The sequence below is a fragment of the Aythya ferina genome, assembly GCF_964211825.1.
Source record: "Aythya ferina genome assembly, chromosome: 14".
NCBI classification, from domain to species: Eukaryota; Metazoa; Chordata; class Aves; order Anseriformes; family Anatidae; genus Aythya; species Aythya ferina.
The window spans coordinates 19,754,931-19,778,781 of NC_140312.1; the positions used below are offsets into that span (position 1 = coordinate 19,754,931).

The window sequence follows — 23,851 nt, forward strand, 5'->3', positions numbered from 1 at the left end:
TTCTCTCCTGGCCTAGGACACAACTCACAGCTCCTGAGGGGTGGAAGCGAGCGGGGGGCCCTTCCTCCATGTGCAGTCCTGCTGTACTGTGGGTGGAGGGCTCAGATTTTCGGCACATTCTGATCTCTGTGCCAGCAGATCCGCAGCCGTGAAATGGAAGCTGAGGCTAATGCCAGCCCAAATCCTGGCCCTTCACACACAGAGCTGAGGAACGGGCAAAGATAATCCGGTGGCTGCTGCACAGCCTGGCCCTGCACTATCACGTTGTTAGGTCTGTGCCCAGCGGTGCAGGATGTTCCTTGTCTCACCCTGTGCAGAGCTGGAATGCTGGGGCAGCCTGTCCCCAGCCCATCCTGCCATGGGGGTGGCAGGCAGGGGACAGAGGGACACCTCCCTCCCACCTGCCAGAGGGTTTGGCACAGGAGAATGGCCACTGTTTGTTGCCGTTGGCACCACAAGGAAGCAAAGCACTGACTGAGCACTAATCACCATGAGGCGGGAGACGGGGAAGGTTCAAGCCCAGGTTAAGAAGGCACAGGGAAGATCTTCCCACATTAGCCTGAGCAGCTCTGGCCCCAACACATCGCTGCCATGGGCACGCTCAGTGCCATGGTCAGGACACCCAGCACCGAAACCGGGCCTCCATGGACCCTTTCTCCTGCTGGTCACCAAAGCCCCCTCTAAGGAGGGGACAATATTATTTCTTGCCCTGCTCCCACTGCCTGCAGGCTCAAACACCCCAGCATCCTCCCAGCACGCTTGCCAGTATGCACTCCAAGCCTTTATACCTGTGGCCAGGACACCCCCTTCCCCTCTCCCCATGCCCAGCCACCCTCAGGGATGGAAGGCGCTGGCTTCCCATGGCATGGCATGGCACAGCACGGCACATCCCAGCCTTTAAGAGCAGGTTTTGGGGGCTGAGCAGGGGCTGGCATGCCCCTGGGAGCACACTGTGCCTCCGAGCCTCACTGTACCCAGCTCCCATGTGGAAAACGAAGCTCTTGCAAAGCATCTAAGGATGAAAACCACTGTGGAGAGAGCAAAACCACTCTGATCTCTGTGCACCCTCCCACCAGACCTGTTCATTCGTGCCCAGGCCTATATCCCAGCGGGGGTGGCAGCGCCCGCATTGCCCAGCCCTCCTTACCCAGCCCCCTGCACCCCTCATTGCATCCCCCAGCTGCAGGGAGCAGGCAGCGCTGCCCATGCTGGCTCCTGCCCCTGCTCTGCGGGATGCCTGTTGCCCTGCCTGCACTGCCAGGCCCCCCACGAGACAAGGAGCAGGGTCCCCATTTGCCCTATCTCCCGAATCGGGGGTTCTCTCCTTACTCTTGCTCATCCCCTCAGCCCTGCACTCTCCCTTTTCAGTTTCTGTCCATTTTCTGCAAAGTGCCCAGCCGGAGCAGATGTGTCACCACCTGACGGGGTCACCGCTTGGTCCTGCTGTGGTACGACCCTGCTGGTGCTCCAGGGAAGTCGTGGGGGGAGCCTGGGCACAGTGTGGGCATCAACACCTCTGGGCTCTGCTGCACCCCAAACTGCAGAGAGCTGGCACCACCGCGTGTGGCTCAAACCAACAACAACAGTGGTGGGAAAGGCACTGGAGAGGGGCTGGTGCTCTCCAGGTGAGCATAAACCCTGCTGGGCAATCAGCTCTGTTAACTGATGGACAGCATCGATACTGTGCCAGCTGGTACCAGGGGAAAGCAAGGCCTGGGAAGGTGAAATGGAGCAGGTTGTAACAGGACTCGTATCCCGTGACTGGACCACAGCTCTGCGAGGCGATGGCGAAGGTGTGATCCCTGACCAGCACTGCGGGGCTGGCTGCGGGTGTACGCCAGCACCACCCAGCCGCACTTTCACTGGTGTAACCTGTTTGGCCCGGGCATTTCCCAGAGCTACACCACCAAACACGTGCAGCCTCTCCTGTGTCTGCACCGTGCTGGTACCCCGGGAGCAGGCAGAATCCCACCTGGGCAAGTGTCTGCCCCATGTTTGGGCTCTGCAGGGAGCGATGCTGGCAGCTGCAGAGGGCGCAGGGCACTGGGGCCGGTGCCGCCAGCCTGGCTGCTCCTGGAGAGCTCCCGTGGGGGGCGGGTGCTCCCCGCTCTGCCCCCCAGAAAAGTGACTCACCCCAGCAAGAAAGTGCTCCGAGATCTGCAGATAAAAAAAACCCTCCAAGGGCAAAATGCTTGTTTGGGAGTGCATGCTAACGAGGCCGATCGCACACAAACACAAAGCTCCGCGCTCCTCAAAATTACCCCCTGCAAGGGACCACACCTCTCCCCTCCCCAAAACCCCAGCCCAAGAGGCACCAGCGGGCATACAGGGAGCTGTAAACGCCAGGTGGGGCCCGGCCGCTCCCCACTGCGGCTGCTGGGGGCTGCTGGGGGCTGCTCCCGTCCCCTCCTCCCTGCCTGGTGCAGACACAGCCCAGAAGCATCACCACTGGTGCCCAACCAGACCTGCCCCTGCCCCTTCTGCTTCATTTCCTGTGCCACCGCCCTCACTGTTGTGTCCGCTCTCAAGCCATGTCCCCTCCATTTTTGACATTCCCCACATCTAGTGAATTTGGGGATCAGCCTAAAGCTGGGTCCCTGGGGCAGGCTGGCCTTGCGACCCAGCCCTGAAAGCCGAGTCCAGCAGCTCAGTGCCCAGGGACCAGTGTTAGCCCAGAGCCACCACCAGGCTGGGGTAGTCCTAAGCTCCCTATGAATAACACCGGGAGCATGAGAGCCGAGGGGCTCCTCGTGCAGGCAGCTTGCCCTGCTCACAGCCGCGTGTCCCCACGGTAGGGCTTGCAGGGCTTAAGGTGACTGCTCCAGGTGCCACCTTCATAAAGGCAGAATGGTCCCCGTGCTCGGCAGAGCTCCCCAGCCATGTGAGCAGCTCCAGTTACCCAGCCCCTTTTATCCAATCCACCTCCTGCTCAGAGGAGGCCAGCCGCCTCTCCCTGCTGCCTCCGCTCTGTGTCAGGGCTGTGGGACAGGAGCAGGGCTGGGTGTCCTTGGGCAGAGCTGTCTTCGCCTCCAATGTCACCCTGGGGAGCAGTGCTGCGGCTCCAACCAGCAGGCTGGGCACCCTGCGTGGACCCTGCCTGTGCCATGGGTAAAACCAGCCTCAAAACCCCAACAATTCTGGGGGCAAACACGCCACCCCCGCAGCAAGCAGCCCCCTCGGTCCCAGCATCCATTGCTCTGGCACAAACAGGGCTCCCAGCCATGGGCACCCGGGTGGAGCCGCTCGTTCCCAGCCCCGGCCATGCCATGCCTGCTTGTGCAAACAGCAGCAGGAGCCGTTTCAACCAGTTGGACAGCTGCCTCACAGTCAGGTGCCTCCTTCCTCCTCCCCAAACGGCTGCTGGTGCCTCTGTCCCCCCCAGCTCCACATGCTGTGCCCTGCCACTGAGGTGTCCCCCTCCCTTGGGTGCCCAGGGCAGACCCGGGGGGTCGCCAGCCCCCAGCACGGCATGTTCTTATCTCTCCACATGCTGCATGGAGGCACCAAAAGGCAGCTGTGAAGCAGCCCCGTCAGCAGGTTTCACAGTCCTTGAGGTGTCCTCAGACGTCCCTGTGCTGCCGATGCAGAGTGCACCATGGGGGAGTGGAGGAAAGGTTGTCCATGCGCAGCTGGCACTGGCACAGCACCGGCAGCAAGGAGCTCTGGCTACACACACCCCAGGGCGCAGCGCAGGTGGAAAGGGGCTGCTTGCCACATTGCTGGTGAGTGCTGCCCATCATTACAGCCGTGCTCAGGTCTCCCACCCTGTCTGCATCCTCGGTGGGGTACAGGAACCTGATCAAACTGTTCCCTGTGACCTGCTGCAGTCGCAGTTTGGAGGGGTACAGGGAAAAAGAGACATCACAAGCCACAAAGGAGGCATCGCCGCATCTGTCACAAGGTTTCTCAGCCACACTCATGCCCCAAGGGAATGCTTTGGCATTTGGCTCTGCCCCTGCTACCTCCCCAGCCTAGGAGCAGAGAGGACCCCACGTCTGCTCCAAACAACCTCTGCCGCATTGCAAAACGGGGGCAACGCCCAGGATCTGAGCGCCACTGTGCAAATCTCGTCCCACCCATCCCAGCACCAATCTCACGCTCCCTCGGGAGGGCAGGAAACCTGGAGCAGCATGGCTCCATGCAAAGATCTTCCTGCTTTGCACAACACCGCTGCCTCTCCTTATGTTTCAGGATTGCAGGAACTTCACGTGCTGCTGTTTGAGTCAGTGGGGGCCTGGCAGCCCTGGCAGCAGCAGGGAAATTTTCCCTAATCCCCTGGCTGCTCGCACCAGCCCCAGGGCAGAGGCTGCTGGTGCTGCAAGCACCATGTGGCCCAGCACCGCATAGTGTCAGTGGCACGGTGCTGGCACGCCAAGGTGCATGGCTGCACCTGGACCCCGGGCTCCTCCTGCCGAGGGTGTCCAATCTGGGGAGCCCCAGGGGGTTGTGGGGAGGGAGAAGTGCTGCAAAGCCAGCCTCTGCAGTGCTCCTCACAAAACACAGCGGGCTCTGCAGCCCAGCCGATGCAAAGGAGACATGGCTGCAGCAGTGGCGGTGCAGGGGGAGGAGCTGATACCGGGCTGGGGTGGCACCAAAGATGGGCTCTATCCCTGCAACGTGTTTCTTTACCATCAACTTCCATGAAAAAAAAAAAAAAAAAAGGCTTGTGCCAAAACCAAACAGGCCTTGAGGCAGCTCCTGTGCCAGGCTCCCTGGGAAGCTCAGCTCCACACCTCCCCCCCAGGTGCCGAGCTCCAGAGACAGAGGGTGCTTTGTTTGGGGTGCTTTTCCAGCCCGTGCTGGGTGTCCTTTATGAGCTTTTCTGCAAAGGTGGCATCAAACGGGAGGAGCGGGGAACCCTGCCTGCGCTGAATAGTAAAATCTGCTGGCAACACCGTGACACTTCTCCAGACTGCATCTAAATATAGACTCCTCATTTGTTAGCGTGCCTGCTGCTAGATTTGGTGCAAGGAGCCAGGATGCTGTGCTGACGGCCCGCCAAGGCCACTGTCAGAGCCCAGCCAGGGCTGCAGAGGGAAGAAGGCAACAATGTGGCACCGCCCCACCGCTGGGCACCCCAGCAGCCCCATCAAGCTCAGGCTTCTGCAGCAGAGCCACAAAGGACTGGAGAAAGCTGGGAAATTTGCGTCCCAGGTCATGCAGACAGCAGGATGGAAACGCTGTTCCTTCCTGGGAGGGATGCCCTCTGCAGCACAGCTTGGTCATATGCCCACAATCCCTCCCAGCTGTGCAGGACAAAGCCTGCAGCAGGTGCAGGAGGAGCAGCATGGTTAGACAAACAGGGTGCAAAGCACCACACGTACCACGAGGCTTCTCCCTGCTGTCTCCTGGGATTGGTTTGCTGGCAAAATGCTGCGGGTCCAAATACCCCACTCTGAATCCTGGAGGTTTGGAGGCGCACGAGCACCTCTTTTAGAGGGCATGGCCTCAGTGGGAAAGGCTTCTGCTGCGAGCAGCGGTGGGACGCAGGGCACCCGGCACAGGATGCTGATCCAGCCCCCAGGAGCAGGGTTTCAGCAGCTCTCCTGCTGATGCAATGCAGGTGTGCTCTGCCAGCCAGCACGGCCAAGGATGCCAGCGCTCAATCTGGCTGCACTCACCATCCTCCTGGGGCTCCGGGCGAGCGGACATTTATGGCAAATGTTTCAGGAAGCCCTGAGGGAAGGAGATGCCCCCCAGCATTTTCTAGAGACCTGCACCCTCCTTGACTTGACTCCCTGGCAGAGAGCACAAGGGGTGAAGACCTGGAGGCCATCAAATGCTGGCTGTCACCACGCTTTGAGCCCTGCTCCCCTAGCAGCACCCCCAGCCTGCCACGGGGACACTTTCATGTCCCCAGCTGCTGCACAAGAGCAGGGGGCTGCGCTCTGGCCAGCGCCACCAAATGCCACACCAAGGGCTGCCCACTTGCTGCCATGTCCCAACACCTGGGAAAAATGGGGCAGAATGGGGAAGAGACGGGGTGATCTGCAAGCCAGCCTGTCCCTGCCCCGCTGGGATGAGGCGCTGCTGGCTGCCTGCAGCAGCCTCCTCCTCCACTCCTGGCGCCAAGTCCCGTTGAGACAGGGCCAAGGAGGACGGGAACTCCGGGCATCCCGCGCCGCTGCCGGGGCACGCGGGGACGCCTGTGCCCCCAGGCACACCACTGCCAGCATGTCACAGCCATATCTCCTGCCCCGTGACCACAGTGTACGGCCAAAGGACACCTCTGGGTCCCCAGCTCGCCAGGATCCCCCACCAAAACCCCACGGGCTCGGGGTCCCAGACACAAGGACATCACACCCCAGGCTGTTCCCCCATAGGGACAGGCAAGACAAGCCACACAGCTCATGCAACGAAGCTGAAAAGCCACCCAGTCAGGGTCCCCTTGGGAACCAGAGACAGGGGATATGCTTTGGCCCTTTTTCCCCTGGTTTTACCATCTTCCAACCAACATACAACCCAGTTCATTTTTTTGAGCCTGCAGGGAAACTTGAAGCCATTGGGTTCTCCCCGCATCCCCCCTCAGGGTGAGGGGGGAGTTTAAATGCTCCATTTCTCAGACAGACCTTGCAGATGGCAGGAGTCCATCTTCTGGGGGAGAGTGGATGCTGGGAAGTAAGCCCCGGCCAGAAGGAACAGCTCGCAGGGCCAGAAGCACATCAGGAAACATCCCTGTGCCTTCACAGGCTGCTCCCCCTGCTTCCCCTGCCCAGGGCCTGTCCCGAGCACAGGCCTGCAACAACCCAAGCAAGCCAGAAACGTGCTCCCTGGGGTGCTCGCCCTTCTCTGCGGCAGGGTCTGCAGAGAGAGGGAGGGACAGGCTGGAGCTCCCGTCCTTCCCCAGCCCCAGGGCCTTTCCCCTGCTTCCCCTGGGCTTGCAGGGCCACAGATCCTCGTGCTGCTGCTGGTATTTGGGTAGCAGGCCACCGAGCGCCAGGGACACGGAGCCAGGAGCAGCTGAGAAACACAGCCCTAAAATAAGAGTTGGCAGGAGAGAGACACAGCTTGGCAGCCAGGGGACACGCTCGAAGCAGTGATGGGGACGCATCCGGCGGCTCCCTTAGAGGAGAGCAGGACAGGCAGCAAGCAGCACCCCAGCCCTGCTGCGAGGGGCTCCCACCCTTGTGTTCTCACCCCAATTCTCCATCGGTGCACAGGTTTCCCCACCTCACCCCACCACCATGGCCCCCCAGGGCAGGTTTGCTGTGAAAGGCTCCCAAAGCTGCCTGCTCCCCCACTCTGTTATCTCCTCGTGCACTTCCAGCAGCTCCTGACCATGGCCGTGCCTCAGTTTCCCCTGCTGGCCCTTGGGACGGGGACTCAGCCCCCACAGGAGGATGTCACCGCTGCCTGCCAAGGGATTTGCAGCTCGCTGCCATGCCGGCTGGCATCTCTCTTGGCTCCTGGCAGGGACCATCCAGGAGAAACCTCTGCAAAGCTCGCCTCCCGTGCCTGCTGCCCCAGCCTGGCCCAGCCCCGGCACCCCCTGGCACCTCGCCCCTTGCCCTGTCCGCAGCCCCGTGGGGGGAGCGGCACCGGGCAGGCAGCACGGGGACAGCCAAAGAAGGAAAGGAGCAGGACGGGACGGAGGAGCCGGCAGGGCTCCCGGCTGGCACATACTGTAAAAGGGAACGGGACTGCAGGTCTCCAGCTCAGTGGATTTAAGATGGCTGTGAGGCCGGGAGGAGGAGGAGGAGAAGGAGGAGGAGGATATTAACCCTCCCAGCACCGTGCTCGTGCCAGGGGCACTGCGACAGGGATGAGCAGCAGGCTCTGCTCAACATTTTCCCGAGGCTCTGCTCAACATCAGATGCAGAGGGGTTCCCCTGACCCCCACCTGACAAAATGCAGCTGGCCGTGCTGGCAGGGCCTGGGAGATGCTGCCCTAAAGATGGACCGCTGGGAGGAGGAAGAGGAGGAGGAGGCACATGGCAGGCACCTGCAAGATGAAGCCATGGAGGTGGCCCCATTGGGCACATGACGCTCACCCTCGAACCCCGGCTCCCCTGGGAAAGCTGCCCCCAGAGCCCACCCCAGGGGCAAAGCTGGGGGCACTGGGGCTTTGGGGAGCTCAGCAGCACCGGAGGGGCAGGAGAGGGGATCCCCTGGGGCCATCCACTCGGCGCTGCCACCCCGCGGATGGGCAGAGGGGGTGGCTGCTCAGCTGTCCCCCCCTCTGCCTATGCACACACCTTACTGACTGTTTTTTCCTGCTTATTTTTTTCCTTTAAAAACATCAGCTTTGGCCCTCCCTGGGTTTTATTGTTGGATTCATCAAGACTTTGAGGAGCCAGGCGCAGTGATTGGAGGAACAAAGGTATCGGCACTTAACTGCAACTTCCTTTCTCTGAAATGTTTATTGGTCATTGACGTCAAGTAATTATTGAGAATTATTAATTAAGAAAGCATTTAAAAGCGTTGCTTTTGTTGAGGTTTTGTCATTACAATCAGTTTATCGTCCATCAGAAAAAACATCAGCCTTTCCAGTTGCTTGGAGTGAAGCAAAGCTCCTCTAATTAATTTCCTTTTCCGCAGCACGTGTTTTGCTTTGACCCACCTCGGAGACTTGCCTTTCTTCAGGTACAACAGCCCCGCCAGCTTGGAGCGAGCCAAGGGGACCTCAGGGAGGCCATCGGATGGGAACATGATGTCCCCTCCAGCTTGGCAAGGACAAGCGTGAGCAGTGGCACTTTTCGGGAAAGCACCCCATGTGCCCCATCTCCCACCGAAGTGCTGCTTCTGATTTCCTGGTGGGGCTGCCCCCTCCGGGGACCAATCCTGCTGGAGAAGTGCCAGCCATGCCCGACCTTCCCTGTCCCGCAGGGCGCAGCCCCCACTTAGCAAGTGGGTCAGCTAAATATAAGCAGTGCCAGCACCAGGCGCCTTCCTCCTTGCATCATCGCCACCCTATAAACCATGGCCCCAACACAGGGGCTGCTCAGCACGTGCTGTGGCAGATGTGAAATGCTGTCACATTGCCAGAGGCACCGCTGAACCCTTTCCTTTGTAGCAACCCTCCCCTTGCCCCAGGCTCCCAGGCTGACTGGGGCAGCCACCATGGAGCTGGGGACCAGATGGCACCGACATCCCCCAGATGGCCTCCCTGAGGAGCCCATTGCCACAAACCACAGGCACTCTGCACAGAGCAGGCCCTTGGGAGGGAGATTTCCATTTCCATTTACCAAAAGCAGCCGCCTAAGGTCCCCAGCACAGTGGCAGCGAGCTGGCACCCTATCACTGAGGTTTGGCAGCGCACCCGCCCAGGCCTGCAGCGCTGAGCATGCCTGGCCCATGGTGCACGCGTGGCTTTGGCTGGCAGGCTCATGCCAGGAGCCCGAGTACGGGATATCAGCGGGTAAGTATATTTGCCTGGGAGACTGCAGACCAGCCTGTCTGGGTGGCTGGGCAGTTTGGACCCAGTATACCCAGTCTGGCCACCTGCAGGGCAGATGGCTTTCCCAGTGCAACCTGTGTGCCACCCCCTCTCCTTCCTCCCCACCTGCACCTTGGTGGCTTGGGGCTGGTAAAGCTGGGTGCTTTTGCCACCAGCTGGGAGCAGCTCCTGGGCTGGAATGCAAGGGGGGCAAAGTTTAGGGTGCTTGGGGATGCTGCCCCTCTTCACAGCCTCACTGCAATGCCAAAAAAAGACACAGCACCGTGCCTGGCAGGGAGCAGGCACCAGTGGAGGGGGGTGGTGAGCACCCTGCACCCCAGCAGCACCTGGACAGGCCCTCGGCAGCCTCCAGTTATCCACAAGCGAACATCAGCAGCCTCTTGCCCAACCTGGAGGGGTGGTTATTAGGGAAAGACACTCTAATGAGGCAGCTCATTAAACGCAGGAACGGATTAGGCCAGGAACCAAGGCGCTCTGTGACTGCGGAGTTCAAGAGCAGGACAAAGCTGCCCTGCCCTCTCAGGTGCTGCAAGATCCTGCCACGCCGCAGGGGCCGAACGGCACCAAGCCTCAAAGCACCTTCAAAGCCCTCCCAGGACCTGCAGGAGCTCTGAGGATGGATGGTGGAGGGAAAGCAGGACCAGGGCTTGAAAGCGATGAAAACACCCCCTGAGATACAAGCAGAAAACATCTGCTCCATCCCAGGCAGTCAAGCTTGGGCTCTGCCTCCTCCACTGCCAAGCTCAACCCCAGCACTGCTGCAGCTCCCAGCAGGGATACTCCAGGAAGAAAGCCTTTGGCACAGCCCAGCCATGCTGCCTGGGAGCTCAGGCAGGGGTGAAGTGGGAGGAGAGGCAAAGCAGAGTTCACAGCTGCGGTCACCAGGGAAGAATGAGCCCTGAAAGATATCCCTCTCCATCAGCCGTGGCAGGGAGGGCTACCTCCAAGCCACCTGGGCACCCACGAGAAGCATCAGGCCCGTGCAATCACTGTTGTGAATGAAGGTGGGAACGAAGCTGCTAAAGATAACTTTGACAAAAGGAACTATTAATAGCAATACTATAGGGCTTTTCACTTTGTTTCTTTTTGTTGTTTTTGTTGTGTGGGTTTTTTTTGTGCATCCTTCAAAGCTCTCTCCGGGCTTGGCAGGCCCTGATGGATCAGACCCTGCTGCAACTCCAGGAACACGACAGCACAGGCAGGGGCACTGCAGGCGCCCAGCAGCATCCTGCAGCCCGCAGAGATCTGGCACGAGCAGCAGGGGGCTGGCAGCCCTGAGCCAGCCCGGCGCAGGCCAGAGGATCCCGCACGGTTTCTGCGGGTGATGGTGCTGCCACCATGCCTGTTTCCATGGAGACTCCAGCACTTGGTGAGATGGAGATGGCGGGATCAGCTGGGGATCAGCCGGGAAGGGATGGAGCAGAGCTGGCACCTCCAGTTGCTGCGGCCGCTGGCAGGGCCCTGCTGAGCAGCCCACCTGGGGGCATCTGGGTCCCTTCGTGCTGCCTGTGGGTTGTCCCCATGCTGCATGGCCTTCCCCGACAGCCAGCCCCGTCCTGGCCAGGCACATAGCCCACACCACGGCACCAGGCTGGTTCTGTGCCCCGGAGCTGCTCGGCCGCTCCTGGTGGCCCTGGGGACAGCTCCCAGTGGCACCACCTCAGAGCCCACGTGTGCCACCACAGCCCGGCTTGTGTGACCCAGAACCAGGACCAGCAGGGTGGCAGCAAGCTCCCCCCAACCCAAAAAGTCTCTGGTGCCTGCCAAGAAGCTCTTCTCCAGGGTCACCTGCTGAGCCACCACGTGTGGCGGCTGCTTTCCAGGCCCTGGTGCGGGGACGGGGCAGGATGGGACCCAGGTCCCCCCCCCTAGGTCTCTGCCACCGCCTTCTGGCCGTGTGCGGGACCCTGCCGCACACCCTGTTCCTGCAGCAGTGCAATTAGCCCCGCTGACCCCTGAAATCCTCAGCCTCACTAAGCAGCCATGCATTAAATCCCAGATCCAAGGGTGGAAATAGACTTTGTAAAAGGCTTATGGCCCTATTTATTACATTTTACGCATGAAGGGGTCCAGCAGCGCAGCCACGGCGCTGCGGTCGGTGCTGGCTGCCTGCATGCTGAGGCAGATAGACAGGCGGACAGGGGGAGCTGGGGCAGGCAGCAGAGCCTTGGCGGGTGTCTCCTTATGGCTGGGGTTGGGTTGCCAACTGAGTGCTCCAGCAGACACAGGCAGGCGGGGATATCGATCTAGATGAAAGCTAACACCGCTCTCGGGGATGGGTAACTGTATCTGCCGCGCATTTGTATTCCTCAGAGCAGGGCGCGATGGTTTCAGCCATCTGCCGGAGCAGCACCGACATCCTGGGGCCACTCCAAGCCCTCTTCGCCATGCCACTACCTCCCACCGGGGACATGCAGTTGCAACCTGCCCCGTTTCACCCTGCAGGACCATGTCCGTGGAGCAAGCAGCACCCTGCGGAGCAGGGCATCCCCAAAACAGCGAGAGGCCTTCTCCAAACCCACGCCATCTCCTCCTACCAGGCAGCTCGTGCCCTGGTGGTGGGCACAGAGATGAAGGCTCAAAACCTGAGGGACCCGCTGCTGTCCTGCAGGAGGCAGAAGGCAGCTGCTTGTCCCTCTGAGTGCTGATCAATATGAAGAACCTGGAGCAGCATATGTGTGCCTCGTGCTCCAGGTTCCTGGGACACTGACACAAAGGGCAGCTCCCTGCTCCCTGCGGAGGGACCCCAGGCACCCTCATCGCAGGTGCAGGGAAGGCCACCAGCAGGGCCCTGTGAGGACAGCCCTGACAAGGGGAAATGGTTCTTGGGAGGTGTGCTGGGCTTGGCGTTTCAAAGGGGCAGATCCCACATCCTTCATTAAGCGAGCTCAGAGGACTTTGATGCGTGCAGTGCCCCATACACCTGAGGACAGAAGGACCTTTGCTCCTCTTGCCTTCCCTTCCCACCTGCCCAGCCCCTGTCACGCTCCAGGGCCCTGCTCCAGCGGCCCTGAATTGCCACCCTCAGGTGCCTCAGCCCCCGTCATGGCACAGGACCAGAGGTTTTTCCTGCAGCCGAGCTCCACTCCACGTGTTTTGCAATCCAGCTCCTTTCTCCAAAGAAAGCTAACAAGCAGCGTGTTGGGGCATAGATGGGCTCCTGCCTCTAAAGGCACGGAGGAGGCATTTAGAGGAAAGCCTGCAGTTGGGGTGCCAGTGGGCTGCCTGCTCCCCACCGCCCGGCGCTGCCCCACGATGCTGCGAGCTATGGCAGCCATGGGGAGAGGTCTGAACTGCCCAGCACAGCCCCACGGAGCTCCCAGCCCCACCACTGCCCTCTCGGGCTATCCTCCCATGGGAGAGGCTCCTATGTTTAGGTATCTAAATGAGCTAGAGTGGCTGTTTCCAAAAAGAATTAGTTTGGGTTACGTAAAGACAGAGAGAAACTTCAAAGGTCCTCAAAGTGCTGTAAGTGAGCAGCACAGCCGGGCACAGTCCCCACGTTTCATTTCTGGTGGACTCGGGGATGTGCTGCCAGAGCTGGGCTGGGTCCCTGGGACAGGGACACGCAGGCACGTGGCAGGCAGTGCGGGCTGCTGCAGAGGCAGGAAAGCAGGGGCTGCAGCTGAGGGCACCCACCCTGCCCCAGCGCCCTGCCTGGGACCCACTCTGCTCACCACGTGCCCAAGTGGCACCTTGTGGCTCCAGCATGGCTGCCTGGCCCTGCAGTGAGCAGTAGGTCACCAGGACAGGAACCCATCCCCGTCGGCAGCATGACTGAAAGCACAGGGAGGAGCGAACAGGGGTGAGGAGGCACCCCAAGCACTGCACCTCCAGCAGCAAACAAACCAAGCAGCTCCAGCCCTCCTTTCCCGCGCATGTCCTAATAGCTCCCCGCGACCTCCCACCCGCTCGGCTGCTGGCTTCCTTCCTCCTGCACCGCCTTCCACATCCCGAAGCCTCTCGCCTGGCGAGGAGAGAAGCCGCATGCAGGAGCGTGTCCCGTGCACCCACTGCCTCTCATCCCAAAGCCGCAGGGCTGCAGCTGTCCCTGCTCCACTCTGAGCTGAACCTGGGGCCAGCGCCAGCTCCCGGGGTTTTGTTTGCTGCAGCCACCCAAAAAGCAGCCTCCGTGCCAGTGGGTTTGGTAGCGGGCACAGCGGGAGTTTGTGGGGACACGCATTGAGTACTTTCATTTTCAGTATACATAGAAATAGGCTTCATATTCCTTCCTAAAAGGACACAACAGCAAGAAGAAAAAAAAAAAAAGAAAAAAAAAAAAAAAACAGCTCTAGCACCATCAAACCTCTCAGACTGAGAAAACCACACAGTTTTCATAAGACCCAAGTTCTCTTATCTGAGTAATTGGTTTTATCACCCAAAAAAAGCCATGTGCCATTCTCCTGGTGGGGCCCACACATACACAGAAACTTCCTTTTTAAGAAAGGCAGTTACATTTTTTTCTTTTCATTATTAGCACGGTTAGGTCGTGACCACCTGTGAGCAAGCCTGCTCACAAGGAGACACGTTGCTGGCTGGCTAAAGTCCTCAGCTCCTGCTATGCGGAGCTCCGGGGCAGGTTTAAAAACCCCGCTGGCACCGCGGTGCTGGAGCATGCCTCTGAGCTGCACACACATCCCGTGGGCAGGGCTGGGGAAGGCGAGCAGCTAAGTGGCTGTGGTTTCAAAGGAGCCAGCGGCGCTGCAAAGTTTAACTAGCCGAAAGCAAAGGGCTGTGGAAGTTGCAAACATTTGCACCGAGGCTATGCAAGTCCTAGGAAATCAGGAGACCAGGGCTGGAACAAAGTCCAGCCCTGCGGCGCTGGGTGCCAGGTGTGCAACCTGTGCGTGGCAGGACAGGGCAGTACTGGCTGTGCCGGTACAAATCCCTGCCACGCTCCCCGTGTCCCACTTTGCTCTCTGGCCCCTCGTGCTGAGGTCGGGCAGAAAATCGCCCCACAGGTGGGCTGCACCCAGGCTGCCAGCCTGGAGAGCCCCCGAGGACCAGCCACACCGCAGCTGCTTTCCTTCCAGCAACACCCTGGATGGTGCAGATGGGCAACGGCACTGGTGCTCACAGAGCAGGAAGGAAAGCCAGCTCCTGCCCTGCATGGCCTTCCACAGGAGCCGTGTGAGCGCGACGCTTTACACCTCCGGCTGCATGCTGTCAGCCAGCCACGCATCCAGCCCCAGTGGAATCCTGTGCGCACAAAGAGTCGCTGTGGTGCTTCCTGCAACACCCCACAGCTACATGGGCACTTTCGTCATAAAAGAAAACAACGTAACCTGCTCCCACCTAGGCACTTTGGCAAAAAGCAAAGTGAGGATGAGCTCAGCAAGCAGGCTGCCGCAGCTGGGGGACATGGAGCATACTGCCTGCTCCCAGTGCTGCTCTCCTGCACCCCACCTCTGCCTGCCCAGGGCTGCCCCAGCCCTGGGTCCCCTCGCCAGCTCCACACCTGTCACTTGCAGGCAGTGAAACTCACAGCTCCCCCACCATCCGGGCGGGAGGGGGGAGAAGAAAGGCGACGGGAGGCAGCTGGGCTCCCTGCTGGACGCAGCACACGGCCAACCGCCCATCACGCTGCTCCTGCCATGCTACAGCCCCAACCCGGATCCCCGCCTGCCTTCTCCCTTCCATCTCCCCCCCTCCCCCCCCCCCCACAGGATTTCCTTGCTCCTGATGTGCGTGAAAATTAGGAAATGAGGGTTCCTCGGGGACTAGGTGGGGAGAGCAGCTTTTGGCAGGGGGGAAAGGATGAAACATCCCAGCCCCCACTCCCACCACCCCATCTGCATGGGCTGAACGGGGTCCCGTAGCCTCCCTGAACAACGGCCAGGGAAGCAAAGCAACAGCAGTGATGAACTTTCTGCAAACTGAAACAGGAACTGAGGTGTCTGACCAGCAGTGCTGGCTCAGCAGAAGGGGCTGCTTCAGGCAGCGTGCTCCCTGTCGCTGCAGGCAGCCCATGCTCAGTGCAGAAGCGGCGCAGAGGAAGAATTCAGAAAATGCATCGCAGTGAAGATCCGCTGCCCTGCAATCACATTTGCTGCAAGAGCTAGAGGCAGTCGCTTCATCCTCAGCCACCTCAGCACAAAAACATCCACATAAAGCATGTAACACTGCATCCCAGGGGAAGAGAGAAGTGTCACATCAGTCCTCGCGGTCACCGGGGTCTCTCCCACCCCAGCCCACAGCCCAGGGTCTCCCCCTCTGCTCCCTGCTAGAGGGGAAACACATGCGTGGCCCCTCACCAGACAGAAAGGGTACACGAGGAAAGGGTGGTGCGCATGGGAGGATGTGAGCAGCCCCTGTGCTGCTTCAGGGTCTTCGCTGGGCTCCTGCAGACCGTGGTGCCGAGGGACATCCTCCCCACAGAGCACTGGTCTCTCCGGGTACAGGCCAGGGAGGTGCCCAGCACCCAGCGCTTTGTCTCAGGACAGCAGGAGGCCAGATAAGCAAAGCATTTTCCCTAAGCCCCACACATCTGCCCAGGAGCCAAGAGTGATCAAAGGTTAGTCTGGCTACTGGATGGGGCCATCACACCGCCCCTGAGGCTGTGCCCGTCTCTGCACCCCCACCAGCAGACACTCAGGATGCTGACACCACATCGGGACCCCCCTGGGGATGTTCCAGCTCTTACAGAACCAAAGGAGATTTCAAGCTTTTATTTTCCCTTGCCTTAATTCTGAGGTGAACCAGCTTAATGCAACAACTCGCAGCAGCAGCTCAGAGCTGGTCGCTGCCTTCCGCCTGGGGAGGCACAGCCAAACAGAGACAGGTGAGGAGAGCACTGCCGAGACCACGAGCACTGCCAGATCTGTGCAAAGTCCTTGGCATTTCTTGGAAGCTCCAATTAATTAAAAAAAAAATGATAAATAAATAATAATTTGCACAGTCCCATGGCTGGAGCTCGGGAAAAGTGCTGAAAAGCAAAAGAAGTGAGCGATAAGTGGAAGGGAGCGCATTGGCTGAGCCTTTACCTGGGTGCCAACGGCACAGCAGTGTGGCTGATTCTGGAAGTAGGTCAGTGTACCTGTACCTCACCTCCCTGTCCGCGCCATTAACTTTAACCTTTAGTCTTTGGCTCGTTACAGCTCTGGTCGGCGATGATGGGCACTTGCATCCCCGGCACGTGGCGCAGGCAGTAGGGCGCCCGCTCACCTGCACCCATACTGCAGGCGCCCACCAGATCTGCTCTTGGGGATGCCCCCACGGCCCTCCCCATGCAGGCAGCATGCAGAGTTCCCCCTCTGCTCAACTGCTTTCGCTCTGCCAAAGCGTCATGAGAAATATAAGCCTGTGCGGGGTTGCCATGGAGCGGGACTCAGCCATGGAGCAGGGGCCTGAGGGGGTTCCTCTGAGAAATGCAGGCTCCTCTTGCCACTTGCTCAGCAGGGCCTTATCTTTGGGGACAGCCCTTCCCTGGGGTGATTGGGGTGATGGAGAGCCCAGCAGTGCTCTCCTAGGACGTGCAGGCCCAGGAAGTACCCCTTGTCTCGGTGAAGCTGTGTCCCCAGATTCACAGACAGGCAGGAGGAGTGGTGCCTGCAGTGGCTGTTGTCCCAGAAGCACGGGAAGTCCCCTCACATCACCTCTGACCTGCCCCGGTGGGTGATGTTCCCAGGCTCCCAGGGGTGCTGCCCCAGGGCAAGCACATCCTTGTCAGCACGCTTTTGCCAGCACACTACCTGCTAGCACAGTCACCGTGGGCTCTCCCATGAGCCCGGTCCCAACCCCACCAACACAGCACGTGCTGTCAGAGCCCCACAGGTGTCCGTGTCCCCAGCCCTGCTCCAGGGGCCACGGAGTCCTGCTCCTCAAAGCGAAGAAGGTCCTGCAGCCCCAGGGACATTTTTCATTTTCAACCGACAGCACTTAAGTGACGGAGCAAGCAGAGTTTCTAACTACAAATAGGCTTTTGACATTGGAAAGGTTAATGTGGGAGAGAAATCTGTGCCTTTCACAAAGCTCCCTTTGCTTAAGGCACGAGGTTAAGACCTTAATTATTCACCTATTGGAGAGGTGCCTTTCCATTACGGCATGGGACCAGGGAGGGGATGTGCAGGCAGGGCGGAGGCAAGGGACAGCATGGGGTCCTGCCAGGGTGAGAAGGACCCGCTCAGATCCAAGGCTGGAAGCAGCAGGTCTAAACCCAGGCTCTGCCAAGGGGCTGGGTCTGAGGCCAGCCCTCCTTCCTCTGCTTCTCCAGTTCCCGTGGTTCTCAGCAGCACACCACACTCTCCGTCTCCTGTACCCAAAGCTGCAGAGTGCACGGCTGCGGGGGTCCTGCTTTGCAAACAAAACAGCACCAGCAGCCCCTCTCTGTGCCCACCACCATGCTGCAGCCCACCTGCTGCCCCCAGAGAGGAGACCAGCCTCTGTGGCACGGGGCCCTGTGACCCACGCTGCAGCCTTTGCCCAGGCCCTTGGGCTGCCTCCATCGTCCAGATCCCACCACATGCAAAAAAAGCAGAATATCAGTCTGCTCAGTGAGGACTATCGGAAATTAGGGACAGTACCCACATCATTACTAACAATACCAGGACACCTGATGCACCTCTGCGCAACCCAGGGCTTTGGCATGCTTTCTGCACTCATCGACGGATCAAGCTGTTAGCAGGAAGCTCGGAACTTAGAGAGGGAATGTAGTATTTCAGTTCATGTGATCTTCAAGCATCTCTCTGAGAAGCAGCCTATTGTTATTTGTTGGTTGTTTTTTTGTTTTGTTTTGTTTTGTTTTCCCTGCTGCACTTTGTTTAGGGGTTTAAAACAAATTGAAGCCATGAGTCTAATGCTGATGCCTCTTGCAGGACACGGGGCTGGTGACCCCTCCGTGGAGCTGCTGCAGCCCCTTCCAGTGCCTGGTGCCACCGGGCAAAGCAGCCCCAGGCAGCTGGGGTGTGGTATTGCACAAAATGGATTATACAGACCCAGAAATGACACGTTTCAAGCCGCTGCAAACTAAAATCCCTTCCCGTTGCTGTTAAAATGGAAAAGAGGGTGGCAGGAAAAAAGCAGGCATTGAGTGCAGAACCCTGATTTTCTCTCTGTAGCAATGCACCACGTGAATCATCGCTGCCCTCGATATGTAAATAGAGGTTAGCAGGCATCCTCAGCACAAGCCCAGATAATTAAGGACCTGATGCAAATGCCCACGTTAAACCTCCGTGCGTCTCCACGAGAGCCCTCCCAAGGGGAAGGGACCACCAGGCACCTGCACGCGTCGTGCTGTGCCTTGCACTAACCCTGCTGCGAAAGGAGGCAGCGGGGAGGAGCGCGGGGAGCCAGCAGGAGAGGTGCTGGGGGAAGAAGCAGACTGCCTCAACATTTCCACAGGGGAACTGGGTAACATTCATAATCTTGTGGCCTCCTGACACTGCAGCCTCTTAGGATAATCTGATCCCGTGCTGGAACAGTGGGGACCGTGTGGGAGCAGCTTTGGGGCTTCATTGAGAAGTTAGCAAGGCAGTTGTAAGCAGAGGCTAGTACAGTAGTAATGGGGAGAGACGTCAGAGGGAGCATGGGACCCGCCTCCCTCTCGTTTATAGTTCTGAAGAAAGCATGTGACAGCGCCAGGGCTGGAGCCACCACTGCAGTTTCATCAGAGGTTAAGGTACAAGCACCAGGCACACTTACAACTTCAGCCCTTTCTAAAGCAAATGCATGCAAATCACACTTTTTTTTGTTTGTTTGTTTGTTTTGTTTTTTTCCCCTCTCTTTTCCTCCCTTTTCACACCAGCCTTTAACCCTTGAGGGCACAGGGGGGACAGGGAGGAAATGCAATTATCTAAAGTGGCCACTGCGCCGTACAACTGTACAACAACCCCAGGCTGCATGGCACTTCTGAGGGAACCCGCAGCAGCCTGCCCAGCTCTGTTTGCTGCTCGTAAGATTACGCACCAGCAGGCATCAGAGCAGCACTGACCCTATGCACATATGGACAGTGCCTCCTCCAACATAGTGCAGGTACAGGAGAGGGAGAGGAACGGAGGCAACAAACACAGCCAGCCTTATTCACGAGGTACCATAAAAATGGTCTTATTTCATTGCAAGCCATTTCACAGTCCCAAATTCTGCAGGGTATTCACAACATGGTGGTTTTGCACCAGAGAAGGATGATACTTCTCAAGATTTCTTTTTCAGCCTTACCAGTCCCCTTTTGGAATAAGATTCCTAGACTGAAACGTCAAATGCTGACAAAAAAGCAAAGCAATGCCACCCTTCAGATAGGTGCTGCAGTCACACGAGCTTTCCACTTCACGTTACAGACGTAGACAACTGGCAGGTTATTGCTGGGAAGCAGAGCCAGGAACTTTCACCTGCCTAGAGAGTAATTGGGATGGGGGGAGCTCAGCCTTTCTGAAACACTTTGCGGGGATGACACCTCGCAAAACCAGCCTCCTTTCTCCAGCCGGCATTCCCCCCAGCAATAATAAATCCCTCCGAATCAGAAGGCACAAACCACTTACAAAACCTTCTTGGCCCACTTCTCACCCTTCCTGACCCTTCTTCTGTAATCAGCCTGTCATCGGTTCTTCGTTAGCAGCCCGCGACCCTCCCCGCCACTCTGCCCCCACCAAGCTGCCTGCGTCCTGTGCCAGGCTGGAGCGCTGGCGTACACCAGGAGCGGCGCCGGGACTCCACCGGTCCAGCTGGTGGCAAGACCTTCCTGGTTCTGGCTGGCACATGCACCAGGGGCAAATCTGATTGACCAAGCCTGGAGATGTTGTTTTGCACCCAAACAGCAGGATTAGAGCCGGCTGTCCCTCCTCACACACACGCATAACCCCACTGTGTGCAATCCCCAAGTTGGATTGGTGAGAGAGCATGGGTTGGGATGAACGTGCTAGCTGCACAATCGGAGCTATTTTGTAATCAGGGGTTATGAAAGTGAAGGGCTGGAGGGATGATATATAACTACACAAAACTCTTCCCGCTTGCACCAGCCCCGGCAATCTGCCTGCGAAACACCCGCTGGGGAGCTCGGCACCAGCCACGGCTCCGGCTGCCGCCCGGCTCGTTGTGCGGTGCCTTCACCCCCCAAAATGGAAAAGCATGCGAGCCCTATAGCCGGCCCGGCTCGCTCTCGTGATGGTGCGGGAGCTGCCAAGGCGCCTTAAGCCGATTTGCACGCCCGGCTCCGTCCAAAAGGCAGCCGGAGCCCGGCGTGGCCGCGGTGCGGCACGAAGCACCCCCGGCCCCCCCAGCCTGCAGCCCGTGGGCGTGCGGGTGCCGCTGCCCATGACTCAGCCCCCGGCCCGGCTCCCGCCTCCCCCGCACCCCCCCCCCGCGCAGCGGGGGCTGCAGCAGGGCCGGGGGGAGCCGCTCCGGGGTCCCCCGCCTCGACGCCCCCATCCCCGGCTCGGGGCCGGCCCCGCGCCGCAGGGGCTCGCGAGAGGCCGGGGCTGGGAGCGGGGCGCAGGGGGAGTCGCTCCGCGAGACCCCTCCCCAGCAAACCCGACGGCGTCCCGCTGCGGGACCACCTCGGCGCCCTTCCCCCTTACCCCCCTTCCCCTCCCCATCCCCGCAGCGCCCCGGCGGGACCCCCGGCCCGCTCTGCCCCCCCCCCCCCCGGCGCCCCCTCCCCCCCACCTGGCTGTCGGCGAGGTAGTTGAAGACGAAGGAGGAGAGCGCCTCGTCGAGCAGGGCGCCGCAGTCCGGCCCCGGCTCCGCCATCTTCCACCGCCGGCAGGGGCTGAGGCGGCTCCGAGCGTGCGGCAGGAGCCGGGCGGCCGCCGGGGCGGAGCCGTTCGCAGCCCCCGCCCGCAGGAGCCGGGGAGGGAACCGGGGGGGTCCGGGGGCTCGCGGGGGGGACGGGGGAAGAGGGGGGCAGGTCGCCGAGCGGCCCCCGAACGGCAGGGGTGAGGGGGGAGCAGCCGCAGCGCTGCTGCCTGCGACGAGGGGGGCCCGACGGCAGGCATCGGGCCGGGGGGGGGAGGCGTGCGGGGAGGGGGACCGCAGGGGGCCGGCTCCGAGAGGTGCCCCGAGGTGCTCGGGGTGGGCTGGGGGTAAGCGGGGAGTGAGGAGCAGCACGGGGGGGCTTCGGGTCCCCTCTGTTGTCTCAGCCCCCCTCCCCCCGCAGCCCGCTCCAGCCAGCAGCTCATGTCACGTGCATCGTTTGCTGTCTCAGGTTTGGAGGCGTGCAGATGCTAAAAGCCCTCTCAGAAATATTGATGGCGGGCCCCAAATCTTGTGGATGCTCTGTGTGCTTACCCGAAGCAATTACAGGGAGAGAGCAGGGCTTGGCAGCACAGCCTGGCTTAGCTGGTGTGCGGCCAGCCGAGTGTACACCTGCAGCCTGATGGGCCCATACCCTCACAGCCCACCCCCTCACAGCCCTCCAGGTGGCTCAGGCAGGCCTGCAGGATCCTGATATGCCCAAACAGCTGAGGAAAACAAAGCGCCCTAGTTGGAGAGGGATGCATTGGGCTCCGATGGCTGAACAGAAGGGGGTTTTCCTCCAGCACAAAAGCCTTGCTGCCCATCAGCTTTCTTGCCTTGTTCTTGTTTCAGAGGCCGTTTCCAAACCCTGCAGTCTCCCTCTGCTTCAGGACCTGCCGTCAGCACTGTGTGATGCAGCAACACTGGGTATTCCCAATGACTCCGAGCCCTGTGCCAAAAGATGTCAGCAGACCATGCGTGTTTGCGTGTTGCTGGGGAGAGATGAGGAAGGGGCGGCTTGGCTGCTGGGGAAAGCAAGGAGAAGCTACCCGCAGCTCTTCCTCAGGCTGCCCTGCCTCATCCCTAATTACTGCCAACAAGCAGTGCAACAGTGCCCCAAGGGAATCTGCTGTGGGCACGTGCAGTGCCTTGCAGACCAGGACTCGGATTCCCCGTTGATGCTGCTGGTGGTGACCTGGGGTTTGTTCCCCCCAGCCCCTCCTGCAAGTGGTACATGTGCTGAACGCTGCAGGGAGCTGAAAATGGGGGTTTTTGCCCCATCGGGGGGGGGGGGGGGGGGGGGGGGAAGCAGGACAGGAAGGCTTTGCAATAAAAGTAGTCTTTCAGGAGGAATTTGATGAACAAAAAGTGAGGTTCTTGTTCAAGTATGTTGTGATTTCTTTTAAACAAGCTGTACTCAAATGGGAAGTAACTATTTGTGGGAATTGCTTGTAAAAGGTTGTTTGAAATCAGGCCACCATAGCCTTGTGTTTCAGAAACACCTTTTCTATCCTGGTAGTGCAGGCAAGCACAGTTCTTCCCACAGCACCAGGGAGCATTAGCAAAGCAAAGCCCAGCCTGTGCTCGGTGATTTCTCCTCTGGCCTGGGGTTCTTTCAGGCAGGCTGATGAAACTGGATAGGGACAGGCTGCCCTTGTGCCAAGGGGGGACCAGAGGACAGCCCAGAGGGGGTGAGACGGGGGCACCTCAGGGAGGTGGACCTGATGCTGGATCTGTCCCGGGCTTTTGATGGGATCCTGGAGGATGAAGTACAGTAGCTCATGTGGCTGCAAGGCAGTGTTCACACGCTCCTGCTTCTGCTCTTGACTGCTCTGGACTTTTGCAGAGTCCAAGCGCTTTCCTGTGCCGGTTGGTATTTTTCACCTACAGAACAGAGATCACAGCACTTCCCCATGTCCCAGGGCTGCTGAGGGGGTGGCTGAATAAAGTTCATAAAGGGCTTCAAAAGCTGCAGGAGAGAGGCAAAGGAGGTCAAGATGTTACTGCTGGTATTGTTCCCACCTCCTTAGGTCAGTCATGTGGTGGGTGCAGAAATGCCGTGGTGGTGTCGAGCAAGTGCTGTCCACAGTACTTCAGTGCAGTGGGGTGAGTGGGATGTTATATTTGCCATACACAGGCACACTTCTCTTGCTGCACACAGAGCACCTGTGCAGTTTCATTATTAATTGCTCATGAGTTTCCTTCTCAATCAAAACCTGAGTTTTGCAAGCAGAAGAGCTGACAGAGCTCAGGATCCTGCAGTGTCTTATGAGCAAAAAGATGTGCAGAAATCACAGAATCACAGAATCACAGAATTTCTAGGTTGGAAGAGACCTCAAGATCATCGAGTCCAACCTCTGACCTAACGCTAACAGTCCCCACTAAACCTTATCCCTAAGCTCTACATCTAAATGTCTTTTAAAGACTTCCAGGGATGGTGACTCCACCACTTCCCTGGGCAGCCTGTTCCCGTGTCTAACAACCCTTTTGGTAAAGAAGTTCTCCCTAACATCCAACCTAAAACTCCCCTGGCTCAACTTAAGCCCATTCCCCCTCGTCCTGTCACCAGGCATGTGGGAGAACAGACCAACCCCCACCTCGCTACAGCCTCCCTTGAGGTACCTATAGAGAGCAATAAGGTTGCCCCTGAGCCTCCTCTTCTCCAGGCTGAACAAGCCCAGCTCCCTCAGCCGCTCCTCGTAGGACTTGTTCTCCAGGCCCCTCACCAGCTTCGTCGCCCTTCTCTGGACCCGCTCAAGCACCTCCATGTCCTTCTTGTAGAGAGGGGCC

At 59.3% G+C, this 23,851-nt stretch overlaps 1 protein-coding gene across 1 annotated transcript in view; it reads right to left on the bottom strand.

The window, feature by feature from the left end:
• The window catches only part of PPARGC1B (PPARG coactivator 1 beta), a 44,173-nt gene extending 23,050 nt beyond the window's left edge, over positions 1-21,123 (bottom strand). Inside the window, exon 1 of the mRNA XM_084535983.1 lies at positions 20,993-21,123. Coding sequence (XP_084392109.1) covers positions 20,993-21,076 — 84 coding nt within the window. The 5' untranslated portion in view covers positions 21,077-21,123. The remainder of the gene's footprint in view (positions 1-20,992) is intronic.
• Positions 21,124-23,851: the final 2,728 nt, after the last annotated feature.